At 46.2% G+C, this 12,666-nt stretch overlaps 1 protein-coding gene across 10 annotated transcripts in view; it reads left to right on the forward strand.

Annotated features, from left to right (window-relative positions):
* plekhg5b (pleckstrin homology domain containing, family G (with RhoGef domain) member 5b) overlaps positions 1-10,882 on the forward strand; it is a 76,279-nt gene extending 65,397 nt beyond the window's left edge. For all 10 annotated transcript variants that reach the window (XM_086213156.1, XM_086213153.1, XM_086213155.1 and 7 more), the window contains 12 exons: positions 1,498-1,677; positions 3,777-3,872; positions 4,109-4,309; positions 5,814-5,924; positions 6,046-6,195; positions 6,278-6,415; positions 6,495-6,614; positions 6,743-6,875; positions 7,449-7,564; positions 7,659-7,816; positions 8,324-9,385; positions 10,331-10,882. In XM_086213156.1, coding sequence (XP_086069282.1) covers positions 1,498-1,677; positions 3,777-3,872; positions 4,109-4,309; positions 5,814-5,924; positions 6,046-6,195; positions 6,278-6,415; positions 6,495-6,614; positions 6,743-6,875; positions 7,449-7,564; positions 7,659-7,816; positions 8,324-9,385; positions 10,331-10,340 — 2,475 coding nt within the window. In that variant the 3' untranslated portion in view covers positions 10,341-10,882. The remainder of the gene's footprint in view (positions 1-1,497; positions 1,678-3,776; positions 3,873-4,108; positions 4,310-5,813; positions 5,925-6,045; positions 6,196-6,277; positions 6,416-6,494; positions 6,615-6,742; positions 6,876-7,448; positions 7,565-7,658; positions 7,817-8,323; positions 9,386-10,330) is intronic.
* The last annotated feature ends 1,784 nt before the right edge of the window (positions 10,883-12,666 follow it).

Raw genomic sequence — 12,666 nt, forward strand, 5'->3', positions numbered from 1 at the left:
AAGAGCCACAGACACATGATTGATTGACAGGCAGATGTCATGATATTGTCGGTTTAAAGCGATCAGATTCTGTTCTAAAGATACAAAGAAGTTGACTCTTTTTTTTTTTTGGCACATGCTGTTAAATAGGTGAACAATGTTGAGCAGTTCTTACTCATGGTTGGACATTTTTAGCCCTCCATTTAGTCTCACAGGTAGGAACAAAGCCTGTTGGCTATTTCTAACCCCTCGCTCCTGGCATCTATTGTGTACCTCTTGTAACGGTAAAGTCCAAGTCTAGTAAAGCGAGCCTGGGTGTTTGCTCGTTACAGGAGAAACACAATGGATGTCAGGAGGACTTACAAATAGCCATCAGGCTTTGCTTCCTGTCTCTGAGACTGAATTAATGGCTAAAAATATGTGCAAGAATAAATTTCTGCATGAAAAGGAGGCCCGCTGTGACCAAGGATCTGATCCATGAAAAACTGCATTTTCCCTTCATTGTACAACAGAAACTGTAGGGTAGATTTACTGGCCAGACATATTGAGAAGTCATTAATAAAACAGTAGCAAGTGGCAGTGGGAGGAGGGTCAGAACACCATATCCCAGGAGTCCCGGTGAGGTAATTTCCCTTCAGAAGTCTCCTGACTCGTTGGCTCATGTATTTTTCCTCCCAGCAGCTCTGGAAATGGGAGGAGGGTTTAAAAAAAAAAAAGAAAGAAAAAAAAGTCTGATATGCTCAACATTTCTCTTGCTGTTATAAAAACGCACACAAAAAAAGAAGCATAACAGCTCTATCAAAGTTTTAAACAACGGTAATGAGTGCTGGTAGAGACGAGGCAGCACACGCCCACACATGAGCACACACGCGCTCCCATTGTCTCCGTCCTCCTGAGGTCACGTCCTGCATGGTGGCAGATGTCAGATAGAAGCCCTATCTGTCACTCATCTGTCAGAGCCGGGCTCATCTCTGTTCATCCTGCTCGGCCCCTTTAACCCCTTCAGGGCCAGAGATCTTCCACCCGGGCCTGGACCTCTTGCACCCTCTACATTTGGCCTGCCAGGCCCTTGTCAGAGGAAAAGAGCGCTGCTTTCCGAACCCTTGTGTGTTGTTTCTGTGGAAGTCACCAACGTGGTATCAATGAGCACGGATCTGAAGGGTTTCTGAAGCGCTCGTCCTCCTCCTCCCTGTGCATCTCTTGGCCTCTCCTCCTTTGTCTGCGTGGTCTCAATGCACAGAGCTCATTTTCATAACTACATAAAGCCTGTCAGCCCAGAGAAAAGCCTGAATAGCAGCTACTGTTGGATTTAAGAATTAAGGTGCCACTCAGGACAGGATTTATATGCTAATGCCTGCTTCCATGTTTACTTACAGTCCAAATCAAACAATAAACTGTCACACAAAAGGCAGGCATGGGCACTTACTTTCACATCTTTTCTCTCCGTCCTGACATTAACCTTGTTCAAACTAATTAGGGCTGTTTTTTTTTAACAAAATCGCTCCGGTCTCATTACAGGAGGTGGACCGTCTGGAGCAACTCCAGAGCAAGCTGCACTCCTACACGATTTTCGGCCTGCCAAAGGTGCCGCGGCAGCTCTCCTTCCACCAGGACTCCTGGGAGGAGGAGGAGGAGGAGGAAGACGAGCCCAACCTGGCTCTGGAGGACAGTTGGCAGACGCTGCTGGACAACTCAGAGGTAGAGAACACACACACACACACACACACACACACACACACACACACACACACACACACACACACACACACACACACACACACACACACACACAACTTACTCACACTGGCATTGTAAATTAAAATAAAAACAAAAATGTGAAGGATTTGACACATTAATGAGGAAGAATTGCAATGATTTCAAGTTAAAAATCAAAGAATATTCACTAAAACAACTCGGGGGTTGATGGACAGTGGAGTTAAAACTTGTGTAAAGAGGAGATGCTGAAGCATGAAGGAATGATGGCTTCCTCCTCTCTCTGGTATGCTGCTGCAGGCAACCTGGACCTGCTCATAATTCAGCAGTGTTGAACGTCCAGCCTCCTCGTCTCAAAGTCAGGAGGATTTTTTTGTTGTTGTTGTTAAATGCCTGAGATAACGTCTGTGGTTAAACCACGCGTAAGATATTTTAAAGATTTTTTTCCTAAGGAATAAATCAGTAATATTCTGTAATATTCCAACCTCAGCTGTAAAAAAAAAAAAATTTTTTAAATCCCACTGGCTCTTGGTTGAGGGAACTCGTGGCGATGCTAACCTCCAGGTTAGCCTACAAAAGTATCTGGTTGCTGCAGCAGCTGTACAGTGGGAGTGGGTGCTGCCCCCGTTTGGTTCGGAGCACCAGCTTGTTACAAAAGCACCTTTTGCCGAATACGTCACCGTATCAAGGGGAAATTTGAAATGGGTGAATAAGAAAAGGAAAAGTCACCCACCTGCTGCCTGTTCATACTTGATCAAACCTGACTCGAACAGACATGGGTTGGTAAAAATGACTGACCAGCAGGTCAGCGCCTTGCTTCCCGCTATGCGCCTGACTTTCTCTTCCTTCTCCTTCATATTTGACACACTTGCCAGCCAGCCAGCCTTCCCAGAAGGATGCTTACACAGCACGTTGTTATCGCACGGCTGGCAGGAATTCTTCATGCCTTTGCCAAACACAGGGAAGCACGAGACCGCTAACCTCCACCTGCTAACGTGGACGTGACGAATTAGGAGCCATGTCATTGCGCACCTGAGACAGTCTCTCGTTTACTGGCAGTTAGTTACACAATCCATGTGACAGCTGGCAATCCACTCATGCCTCTAGTGTAACCAGAAGATGCTGTATCCTGACATTGGTCTTTGGGTTTTTGGTGAGCATCTGACAGACGTTAGCACCGCCTGAAAAACCCCGGCTTCATTCCAGTCAAGGCTCCGGTGTTACAGTAAATTGGGTGACCTCCGTACTGAGTAATTACAACTGTAATGCCTCCATAAACATTCAAGATTGGATGCTGATATTTTTTTGGAGCATTGAGCAAAGCCCATTTTTGGTTGCTCGAATCACCAACAATCAAATGTTGTCGCCGTAGTATTTATTGCATTTGTTTAACGTTGAGCCAAAACGTGCCGAGGAACCGTGACGTTGTGGAACTGTGACGATGTGATGCTAAAGTGGCCGCAGGGGAACGTCGACGGGGCATATTTGGAAGCAGCAGTGGGACTTTCTGGGCCTCGGTTGATGTCAAACCCTGACATTTCTACCCTACTGGCTTTCTGGTTATCCATTATGAATCCATCTCAGTATTTACTGCAGATATAGTGGCATCACATAGTTTCATGTGGGAGATTAACCACAGAAATACACCAAAACTTTTTTTTTTTTAAATGATGTAATCCAAATAAAGTATAACAAATTTTGACCCCTGTCAGTAAAATCAGGTCCAGTTCAGCAGCTCCAGAAACTCCAGCCTGCGAATGAGAATAAAACTCTATAATCTTCATGACGGGAGGATTTATGGCTGGGCTCTTGTGTTATGCAACATTATGTAACATTATCCAGCGAGCAGCTACCTCCCCTCCACCCTGACAGACAGATGATTTTATTAACACCTGGTCAATGTTTAACAGATTCTACAGAGATATATGTCATTCTTAAACTGCCAAGAAGATTATGCTCATGCTGTTAATGTCATGAAGGTGTTTGTCTACCTCCAGTTACTTGATCAGCTTGTGTGTGTGTGTGTGTGTGTGTGTGTGTGTGTGTGTGTGTGCGTGTGTGTGCGTGCGTGTGTGTGCGCGCAGACTTTGACGAGAAGGCAGTTTCACCAGCAGGAAGCAATATGGGAGCTGCTGCACACGGAGGCCACCTACATAAAGAAACTGCGAGTCATCACCGATGTAAGTGCAAACACGTCTCTGACATCCTGCTGACACGCAGGTGGGGAGATCAGACTCATCCACTGTTGTGTAAGACGACGCAGCCTTTGTACTCTCTCAGATGAACACACAATGGACCCCAGATAAGGTTCAGCAATAGAACACAGACTTGATCACCGTCCAGGGTGATGCGCGCTGAGGAAGGCAAATGTTTGTAAAATGTTGACGCTCATAATCTTTGCTGTCACTTCTTCCAGCTGTTCCTGTGTGGGCTGCTGAACCTGCAGGACAGTGGTCTCCTGACCGAGGTGGAGCCCCCCAAGCTGTTCAGTAACATCCAGGAGATCGTCCGGCTACACACTTCCCTCTGGAACCAGGTCATGCTGCCGGTCCTGGATAAGGCCAGGCAGGCCCGGGCTCTGCTGGACCCCACCGAGCTGCACCAGGGCTTCCGGACGGTCAGTTTTAGTGACGCCATGACCTCTAAAGACGAGAGCCACGGATGTGAAAATACTGCTCCGTGTTTGCAGGTCCTCATCTGCCACCTCGGTTGAGGCTAAAAACTACAACCAAGTCAAACTGCCCTTGATTCAACCCTCCTCAGACAAAGCCCTTAAACAGACTAAACAGACAAAAGGAAAAATACTGAAAAAATACTCTGAAATCTACAGCTTCATACATTTACCCCACTTCCGCTCATTTTGAAAAAAGACAAAGTGATGAAGTTGAGATTATTTAACTTCTCTATTCATCTCTCAGTAGCTGGGTTTGTTTTCTGCACAGGACTCATGAATCTGTGTGTATGCAGACACAAGCACATGTTCTTTTCATCCAAGACCATCATGGAAATAAGTCTTGGACACCAGACGGGGTTTTTATCCCCTTCTCACCATGTCAAACTGAATTTAAGTTAATTTAACCACATGCTAAAACTTAACTTTCTTTCAACAAATGAAAAAAACAAAAGCATTACAAAGAGTCTTTTTCTTTTAACAGTTGATTCTAATTATTTAGCCAAATGTTTTATTCATTTTTGACTCATCTGGTACCCTTCTGTGCAGGAGAACATTAACATTACAACATTTGCGAGGCACAAACACTCGAGTTGAATCATCGTGTTTACATGAACGGTGTAGAAAAGCTGAAGTCCTGTCTGCATCTGTTTTGCATCTATAAAGAGAAATCTGTGCAGCAATGCAAGAATTCAGTTCTTGAACGTTGCGAATTACGTCGGTGCGTCAAAATACCGATTCACCTTAAATCAGCTGGCGCCAAACATCAGTACCAGGAGGCGTCAGAGCGAGGAAGTCAAGCGTATTACGTGTTGCAGTCTGGTTGTTAGTCAGGTTTCCATCATCATCTTTTGTTGCACATTTACTGTTTAAACTGTTGCATTAGATAAAGTTCATTGAAATTGAAAACTTAAAAAAAAAAAACAACCCTAAACTCTGGGGGGAAAAAAGAAAAAAACAAACTCTTATGCTTGCTGGAGGTGGTTTTTCGCCTAAAAATATTCCCAAAAAAAGAGTAAATGTGCAAAATGGGAGATGAAATCGTCTCCTCTCTCCATGTCATTGTGCTCGACACCGGCTGGCACCAAAGAACTGCTGAAAAGTTCAACTTGAACCGCTAAACGGGAACGAATGCCTGCAGTTCCGAGCTCCTCTTCTTCTACTCTGTTAATCCAGGTGCATTACAGACCAGTCGATGGAAAGACACTGAGAGCACATTCCCTTTAAGTTGACGTTTCCACAGTTTGCTTCCAATTAACTTGAAACTGAAATACAATATAACAACAGTAGTAAGGTTACAGTTTTGGCACACACAAAGAGTGAAGTACCAGGGTAGACATAGTTCTGGCCAGCAGCACCAGTACCGTCACCCAGCCCTGTTGGCAGCAGTAAATAAGTTAGTGTTTGTAATATCTCTGACGCATGTGTGTGTGTGTGTTTGTGTGTTCAGTTTGGCTCCAGGTTCCAGCCCTACATCCGTTACTGCATGGAGGAGGAGGGCTGCATGGAGTACATGCGCACGCTTCTCAGGGACAATGAGCTCTTCAGGACCTACGTCACGGTGAGTGTGGCGTTTTCTCGTCTGAATCACCAACACCGATACTCAGAGCTGCGGTGCGGCGGCGTTCAAGTTTCTGGCTCCTTAAATGTTTGATTTCCTGTTATTGTTTGCCTCGATTCAGTGGGCAGAGACCAACAAGCAGTGTAACCGTCTGAAGTTGGCTGACATGTTGGCAAAGCCTCATCAGAGACTGACTAAATATCCGCTCCTGCTGAAGAGCGTTCTCAAAAAGACGGATGAGCAGTCGGCGCGGGACATCGTCAACAGCATGGTACGATGAGTCAGACGAGCCGCGTGTCCGTGAGAAACTGATGTTAGAACATCTGTGGGTGACTGAGTTGTTCTGCCTCCAGGTGGCCACTGTGGAGGGCTTCATCAACAGCGTGGACTCCCAGATGCGACAGCGTCAGGAGCAACAGAAGCTCGCCACCATTTCTGCCCGCATAGACTCATACGAGGCTGTAGAGGGCAGCAGCGAGGAGGTGGAGAAGGTGAGGGATCCCCCAGTGTTACACTTTGAAATGTTCTGTAGTTTTCTTCAGACTTCATGTGAGATCTGCCGTCTTTCAGATCCTCAAGGACTACAACCGCTTCGACCTCATGGCTCCCATGAGAGGCATATCACCCGAGGAGACTCGACAGCTGCATCTGGAGGGAGCTCTGAGGATGAAGGAGGGCAAAGACAGTAGGGTGAGTCTTCATCTCGACAGGTCTCACCTGGTTTTTCACGTTTGCGTCACTGTCACCTCTGATAGCTCATAAAACAGCCGTCATGAGCTGGCGTTATCAACGCTGAAGTGAGCTTATTTCCCTTCCAGATGGACGTCTATTGTTTCTTGTTCACTGACCTGCTGCTAATTACCAAGCCAGTGAAGAGAGTGGAGAAGGTCAAGATCATCCGCCAGCCTCTCCTCATCCACAACGTCATCTGTAAGGAGCTCAAAGACCCTGGTGAGTCCGTAATGACCAATGACGAGCCTCCGGACGAACAGAAAACATACTGAGCTGACAACAGGAGAGCACAGTTGTTCCATTTTACAGGCTACAACCTGTTTAACATCATTCTTGATCAGCTGAGTTCTAATCAACCACAGGATAACAAAAATTGTTCTTGCGTGAATGTAAAACCACAAAAAAAATAAAATAAAACAATACTTCCCCCTGGAAGTGTAATTTTCAATGACTCACTGTTAGCTGTCTTGAACAGGCAAAGATGTTTTCCCCTCCTGCATGATTTCTTGTTGACTTCAGAATGCAGGAACACCAGCCACGTATATTTAGCCTGAAGCTAATGGAGACTAGCAGCTAACAACAAGTCAAGACAAGTTGTCGGCCTCCTTTAGCTTCAAGCTTCAAAAATGTGGCTGGTGTTTTCTAACTTCAGCCTGGTGGAGAGACACTGAACTGTAGGTCACTGGGAGACGTAGGAAGCCACTTGGTTGAACTAAGGCTCTAAACACAACCTGCTACTGAGAGGCTCACGCCGTGACGCTCAAATGTGACTGGGCTTTGTTGTCTCTACAGGCTCCTTCATCCTCATCTACCTCAACGAGTTCAAGAGTGCAGTAGCAGCCTACACTTTCCAAGCCAACAGCGCCACCCAGGGGCGAAGCTGGATAGATGCAATCTGCAATGTCCAGGTTAACGTCCGATTCGATCTGTAGCCTCAGGGACAATATTCCCTTCATAGTTGCATTGAAACTGAAAAGGAGCACTCTTGTTGCTGTGCTGCAGAACCAGCTCCAGAGGCTTCGCACCGAGGAGGTCATCCGACAGCAGAACAGTCTGAAGAGATGTATGGAGGTCGAGGAAGAGGAGGAGGAAGAAGACGAGAGCAGCAACTCCACCACAAGTTCTCCATGTTTGAGGCTCAAGGACCCTCAGAACTCAAGGTACCAGAGTTCATGCTGAAGTGGAGAGAAACTGGACAGAACTGCTTCCCTGCAGGTGTAATTTTGAAATTAGCAGGTTTTAGAACACCTTAATGGCAAATACCACTGAATACACAATTCTGATACTCGTAGTTGTGTTTTGGTTGTAATATTTTATTCATGGTGGTAACATGTCAAGAGTAGTTAGATGTTTTTGAAGATGAAGTTTCGACCTGAATGGAATCAAAGGAAAAACTTAAAAGGTAATACCCAGAAAAAAATACCAAAATAAGAATGTGTGTGGTCACTGCTCCAAATAAAACTCCCATTAACCACAAATGTGACTGGTTGGTGCTAAGCTAAGCCAAGCTAATATCCTTACAGATATAAGGCTGGTTGTAGCCGTCCTGTGTAACTCGTAGCAGGAAATCTTGGAGCGTATTTGTCTCAAAGTGCTTTAAAAACTGAGGAGGCTGTGTTAAAGTTGGTTTCTGTGAGTGTAACCATCCACCTCATCTCTGCCTCCAGCCAATCAGACGGCTCCACTGAGACGCTGTCAGTGATGGACATCGATGAAGCAGGCGAACAACCACCAGCGTCTCCTGCAGCCAACGTGAACCTCGAGGGAACTACGGATAGAGACTCTGACGTTTCCACCCTGTCAGAACGATCAGAGGAGCAGGAGACCATGAGCCCGCACAGAGTCTCAGCCAGTATTTATTCTGAGCAGGATCAGGAGGCGGAGCCTGACGGCGAGGAGCTGGACCCTCAGTGTCGCTCACTCTCTATGGACAGTGCCTACGGTACCCTCTCCCCTGAGTCCCTCCTGAGAGAACTCCAGCCACAGCCTGGCCAAAGTGAAGGAGAGGAGACTGAGGAGGAGGAGGAGGAAGAGGAAGGGGAGGAAGTGGGCAACCAGGAAATGGAACAGGAAGAGGTGGAGGAGGAGCAGGAGGAAGAGGAGGAGGAAGACTCTGCCTCACTGGGATCGCAGCTGTCTGTGGTGCAGCAGTGTAAACCCCGGCGGCGACCTCACGTGCAGCCGAGGCTCCACTGCCTTCAGAAGCTGTCGTCTCTGACCTTATCGCGCTCGGAGGACAACCTCCTGCAACGCCTCCACGCTAAAACTCCCGCCTCCCACACACACTCGCTCAGCTCCGAGGAGCAGGACCAATCAGAATGTAGAGACATGGACACGTCGTCACTGGCTCACAGCAAGAGCCTGTCGGAGCTGGGCCAGAGCTACATGGAGCTGTTCTCCAGTGACCTGGACCAGTCTGACGACTTCCTGAGCATGAGCGAGCCCTCGGAAAAACTGTGTGCCACCCTGAGGAGGGCCGAGGCCAAGTTCAGCCACAGGGTGCCTGCTGGGCCCCCGGAGGGCGAGGGGTCCCACAGTGGCAGCTCAGACGGGGAAATGGCTCCACCTGGCTGCATAGACAGGAAATGCGAGTCAACAGCCTCTGGTGATTCAGGGGAAACGTCACCCAGCAAGAGGAAGTCACCCGCCCAGAAGCACAAAAAGCTGACCCTGGCTCAGCTGTACAGGATACGCACCACTCTGGTCCTCAACTCCACACTCACTGCATCGTAAGTCTTCAGTCCTGCACGGCGTTAGCCACAGTCAAACACATCAACCTTGTTGTTGTTGAGGTGGATGACGAGATGACCAGCAGTTAGAGAACAACGTGAAGCTGCCAGCACTTCCGAGGCTCACTAAGTAACACATTATATTCTGGAAAAGGCTCAAGTAGAAAGAAAATAGAGCCAACAACTTGTGTTTTTACTCTTTTATGCACGTATGCAGTGAAGTCAAGTCAGATTCAGTCATTTAACTCTTTGAAAACAACTCAGACTGAACGAAACCTGTCAATGAAGTCACCAGCATGATAAAACTATCACTACAAATATCACGCACACCTGGAGACTACAGAGACTGATACATAGAGTGGACGTGGAGTTTGGAGGGGAGCAGTAAAGGTGGGCAACATAGATGAAGAACAGGTTCCCTCAACAGGAGGAGCAATGGGGAACTTGGTATGTGTGGGCAGAGCTAGGCTAACCAGCTAACGGCAATAGCGTCATTTTTAAGAGTGTGTTATACGTTACAGGCGCACATGAGGGTGGATATGTGGAGGAGCGCTCACACACACACACACACACACACACACACACACACACACACACACACTCTTGCCTTGCTTTCTGTTTTGTTCTCCTTGTTCTTGTCTCAGAATGTTGCAGACACAAAAAGTGAAGCGGCTCTTCTTCTCTGAATGTGCCGAATCTCTTTAAGTGTAGAAGCTGATCTACTTTGTATGTTCCTTCTTCCAGGCAACAGCGAGTAGAATAATTGTGTAGTAGTAGTAGTAGTAGTAGTAGTAGTAGTAATGTAGTATAATATGCAATACTACACAGCTGTTTATGTGTGCACCAGTTTAGAAGTATTACGCAGGTCTTAGCTGAGTATTTCTTCAACGTTCGTTTGAATTTGTATTAACGCTGGATTCTCTCTCTCTATCTCTCTGCCTTCAGGGAGGTATAACCACTCCTCCAGCCAGCTGAGCAGTGGCGTGTGGGGGGGGCACACTGAGGAACTCTTGTCTTGCATGGACGGACTGACCTTCCTGAGACACAAATGCACTCTCTCTTACTGCCCTCTCCCTCCCCGTCATTATTCTTGGACACTGACCGTTTTTGCATTTTAACAATAACGATCCTTATTTTTGCTGTTGCATTGGTTTCTGAATTTCTTGAGTGGAAGGGGGAGGGGCAGAGAGACACTAACTGCTTGCACTTTGCAATGGAAGTAGCATTACGGGGGCTGGAACCTTGAAGTGGACCCCCGACGAGACCTTCAGGCAGAGGTCTCATCTTCATCCCTCTCTGCGGCGGAGAGGAAGCGGCGTGAATCCTGCTCCTGCTCTCCGTCTCTGTTACCAGAGCGGACGGAGACATCCGGTCTTGAAAACGCTCTCTAGGACGTCCTGATACTTGTGCTACTCCTGATTTACTTCAACAAAAGAGGAAAAAAAAAAGAAAGAAAAAGAATTAAAATTGCACAGTTATCTTTGTTAAGTAGAAGAATCACTAAGGGGTGAAATTTACAGTCACATGACGAATTTGAATTGTTTGCTGTTTGTGTCTGCTCGTGCGTGTGTGTGTGTGTGTGTGTGTGTGTGTGTGTGTGTGTGTGAATGATCCCTGGCCCTCCATTTCCTGACTGAACCAAAAACTGAGTCCCACCTCCTGTGAGCACGCTAACACCCCCAAAGACGCCAGCAGTTTGCTGATTTTGAAAAGCGTCCCTCCAAAGAAGATCCTCCTTAAAGCCTCTGACTTCCTTCCTCACTGTTGAATTGTTTGACGAGCTAACGAGAAGTTTCAGTTGAAACGGTGACTGAATATGCGTGATGAAAGCTGTTTGGAGGAATTTCCTGCACTAAAAAAAAAGAAAAAGAAAAAAAAAAGAGAGTATGTATCCCAGCTTGTGTGTCACACTCCTCGCGGAGGCCTAAATGTATCGAACACGCGGAGCGAGAGCTTGGTCGTGGCCTGTGTCGGAGCACCTTTCTTCACCTTTAATTTCTTGTGTTTCTTTGTGCTGGCAACATTAATAAGAGATTGAACAAAGGTTTGGGGTGGATATTCTGTAACGAGTGAATCTGACGAGCTGGCTTGAGTTTCTGTCCAGGAGATTTAAAAAAAAAAACAACAACAACAAAAGAAAACAACCAAAAAAAAAACGACATCGACCACCAGAGACACTTTAACATTCACACCAGCTTTTTTCCAAACATTTCCTAAACCAAATAGGTTAACTTTGTTTACTTCTAGTTTTGTTTATGTGTCATATTTATTATGCCTGCTATGTTTTATATATAAGATATTGTTTATATTGTGTGCTTCCATGATTTGTACATTATTTTTGTTGACGTAGTCTTAATATTTTTTTTTTTTTTCTTGCCAGGCATGAATGTGCTATGAACCAAAATCATGTGTTTCCTCTTTCAGGAATGACTTTAAAAAAGTGTCTTACGGAATAAAAATGCTAAAATACTTTCCAATCCCTCGGTTAATGGTTTAATCCATTGTAATGGAGTGATTTGAGGGCTGAATCTGAACGACGTATTAAAGAACCACATCAACCGGTCGTGCTGAGCTCATGTTTTTTAATCACAGACGGCAGGTGGCGAAAGACGGGAGGAATGTTTGGGGAGGAGAAGAAGAGTCACACCGAAGCGGTCCCGGCCACGGGGCAGCTGGTTATTACGTCACTTTTGCGTAAAGCTGCACCTGATGCTTCGGGTTTGATCTGCGAGGATCAGCCCGTTTGTATTTTTCTGACTTCTTGTCACTCTTGTGCACAACCCTGAACTACAGGAGAAACCCAATAACAGCGAAACGACGATCAATTCAAGATATCAGGAGTCAAAAATAACTTGTGAAACTTGGCTTCGCTTCCTTGAGAACTGACGCATTGGTCGGGAAAGTTGCGGGAATGATCATTGGCCGCAGCTCCTGAGGCGTCGAGCATGTTTGACGTGTAAAATCGTGACGTGTGCAACACTTCCCTCTGAAACAGACTGGAGGTAGCGGCGCAGAGCGCAGGCACAGTTGCAATAAATGTACTTCCTCCTTTTCCAAACACAGACTTTTCTACAAATGTATGATGATTGATACTTCTAATCAACTATATTAAGAGGTGTTTTTTGTTTGTTTTTTACTCCGTCGCAAAACAGCACAGAGTTTAACCTTTTAATTATTCATGACAGCTCCAATAGCAGTACGTAATATTCCTCCCAGACATCCTGATTCGGGACTGCTCGGTTCAACATGGAACCGAGTGTTTTTGCGGAGCTGATTTGCTG

This window comes from Aulostomus chinensis, chromosome 9 (assembly GCF_037954235.1).
Source record: "Aulostomus chinensis isolate RoL2024-O1b breed Wild chromosome 9, RoL_Achi_v1.0, whole genome shotgun sequence".
In the NCBI taxonomy this organism is placed as follows: Eukaryota; Metazoa; Chordata; class Actinopteri; order Syngnathiformes; family Aulostomidae; genus Aulostomus; species Aulostomus chinensis.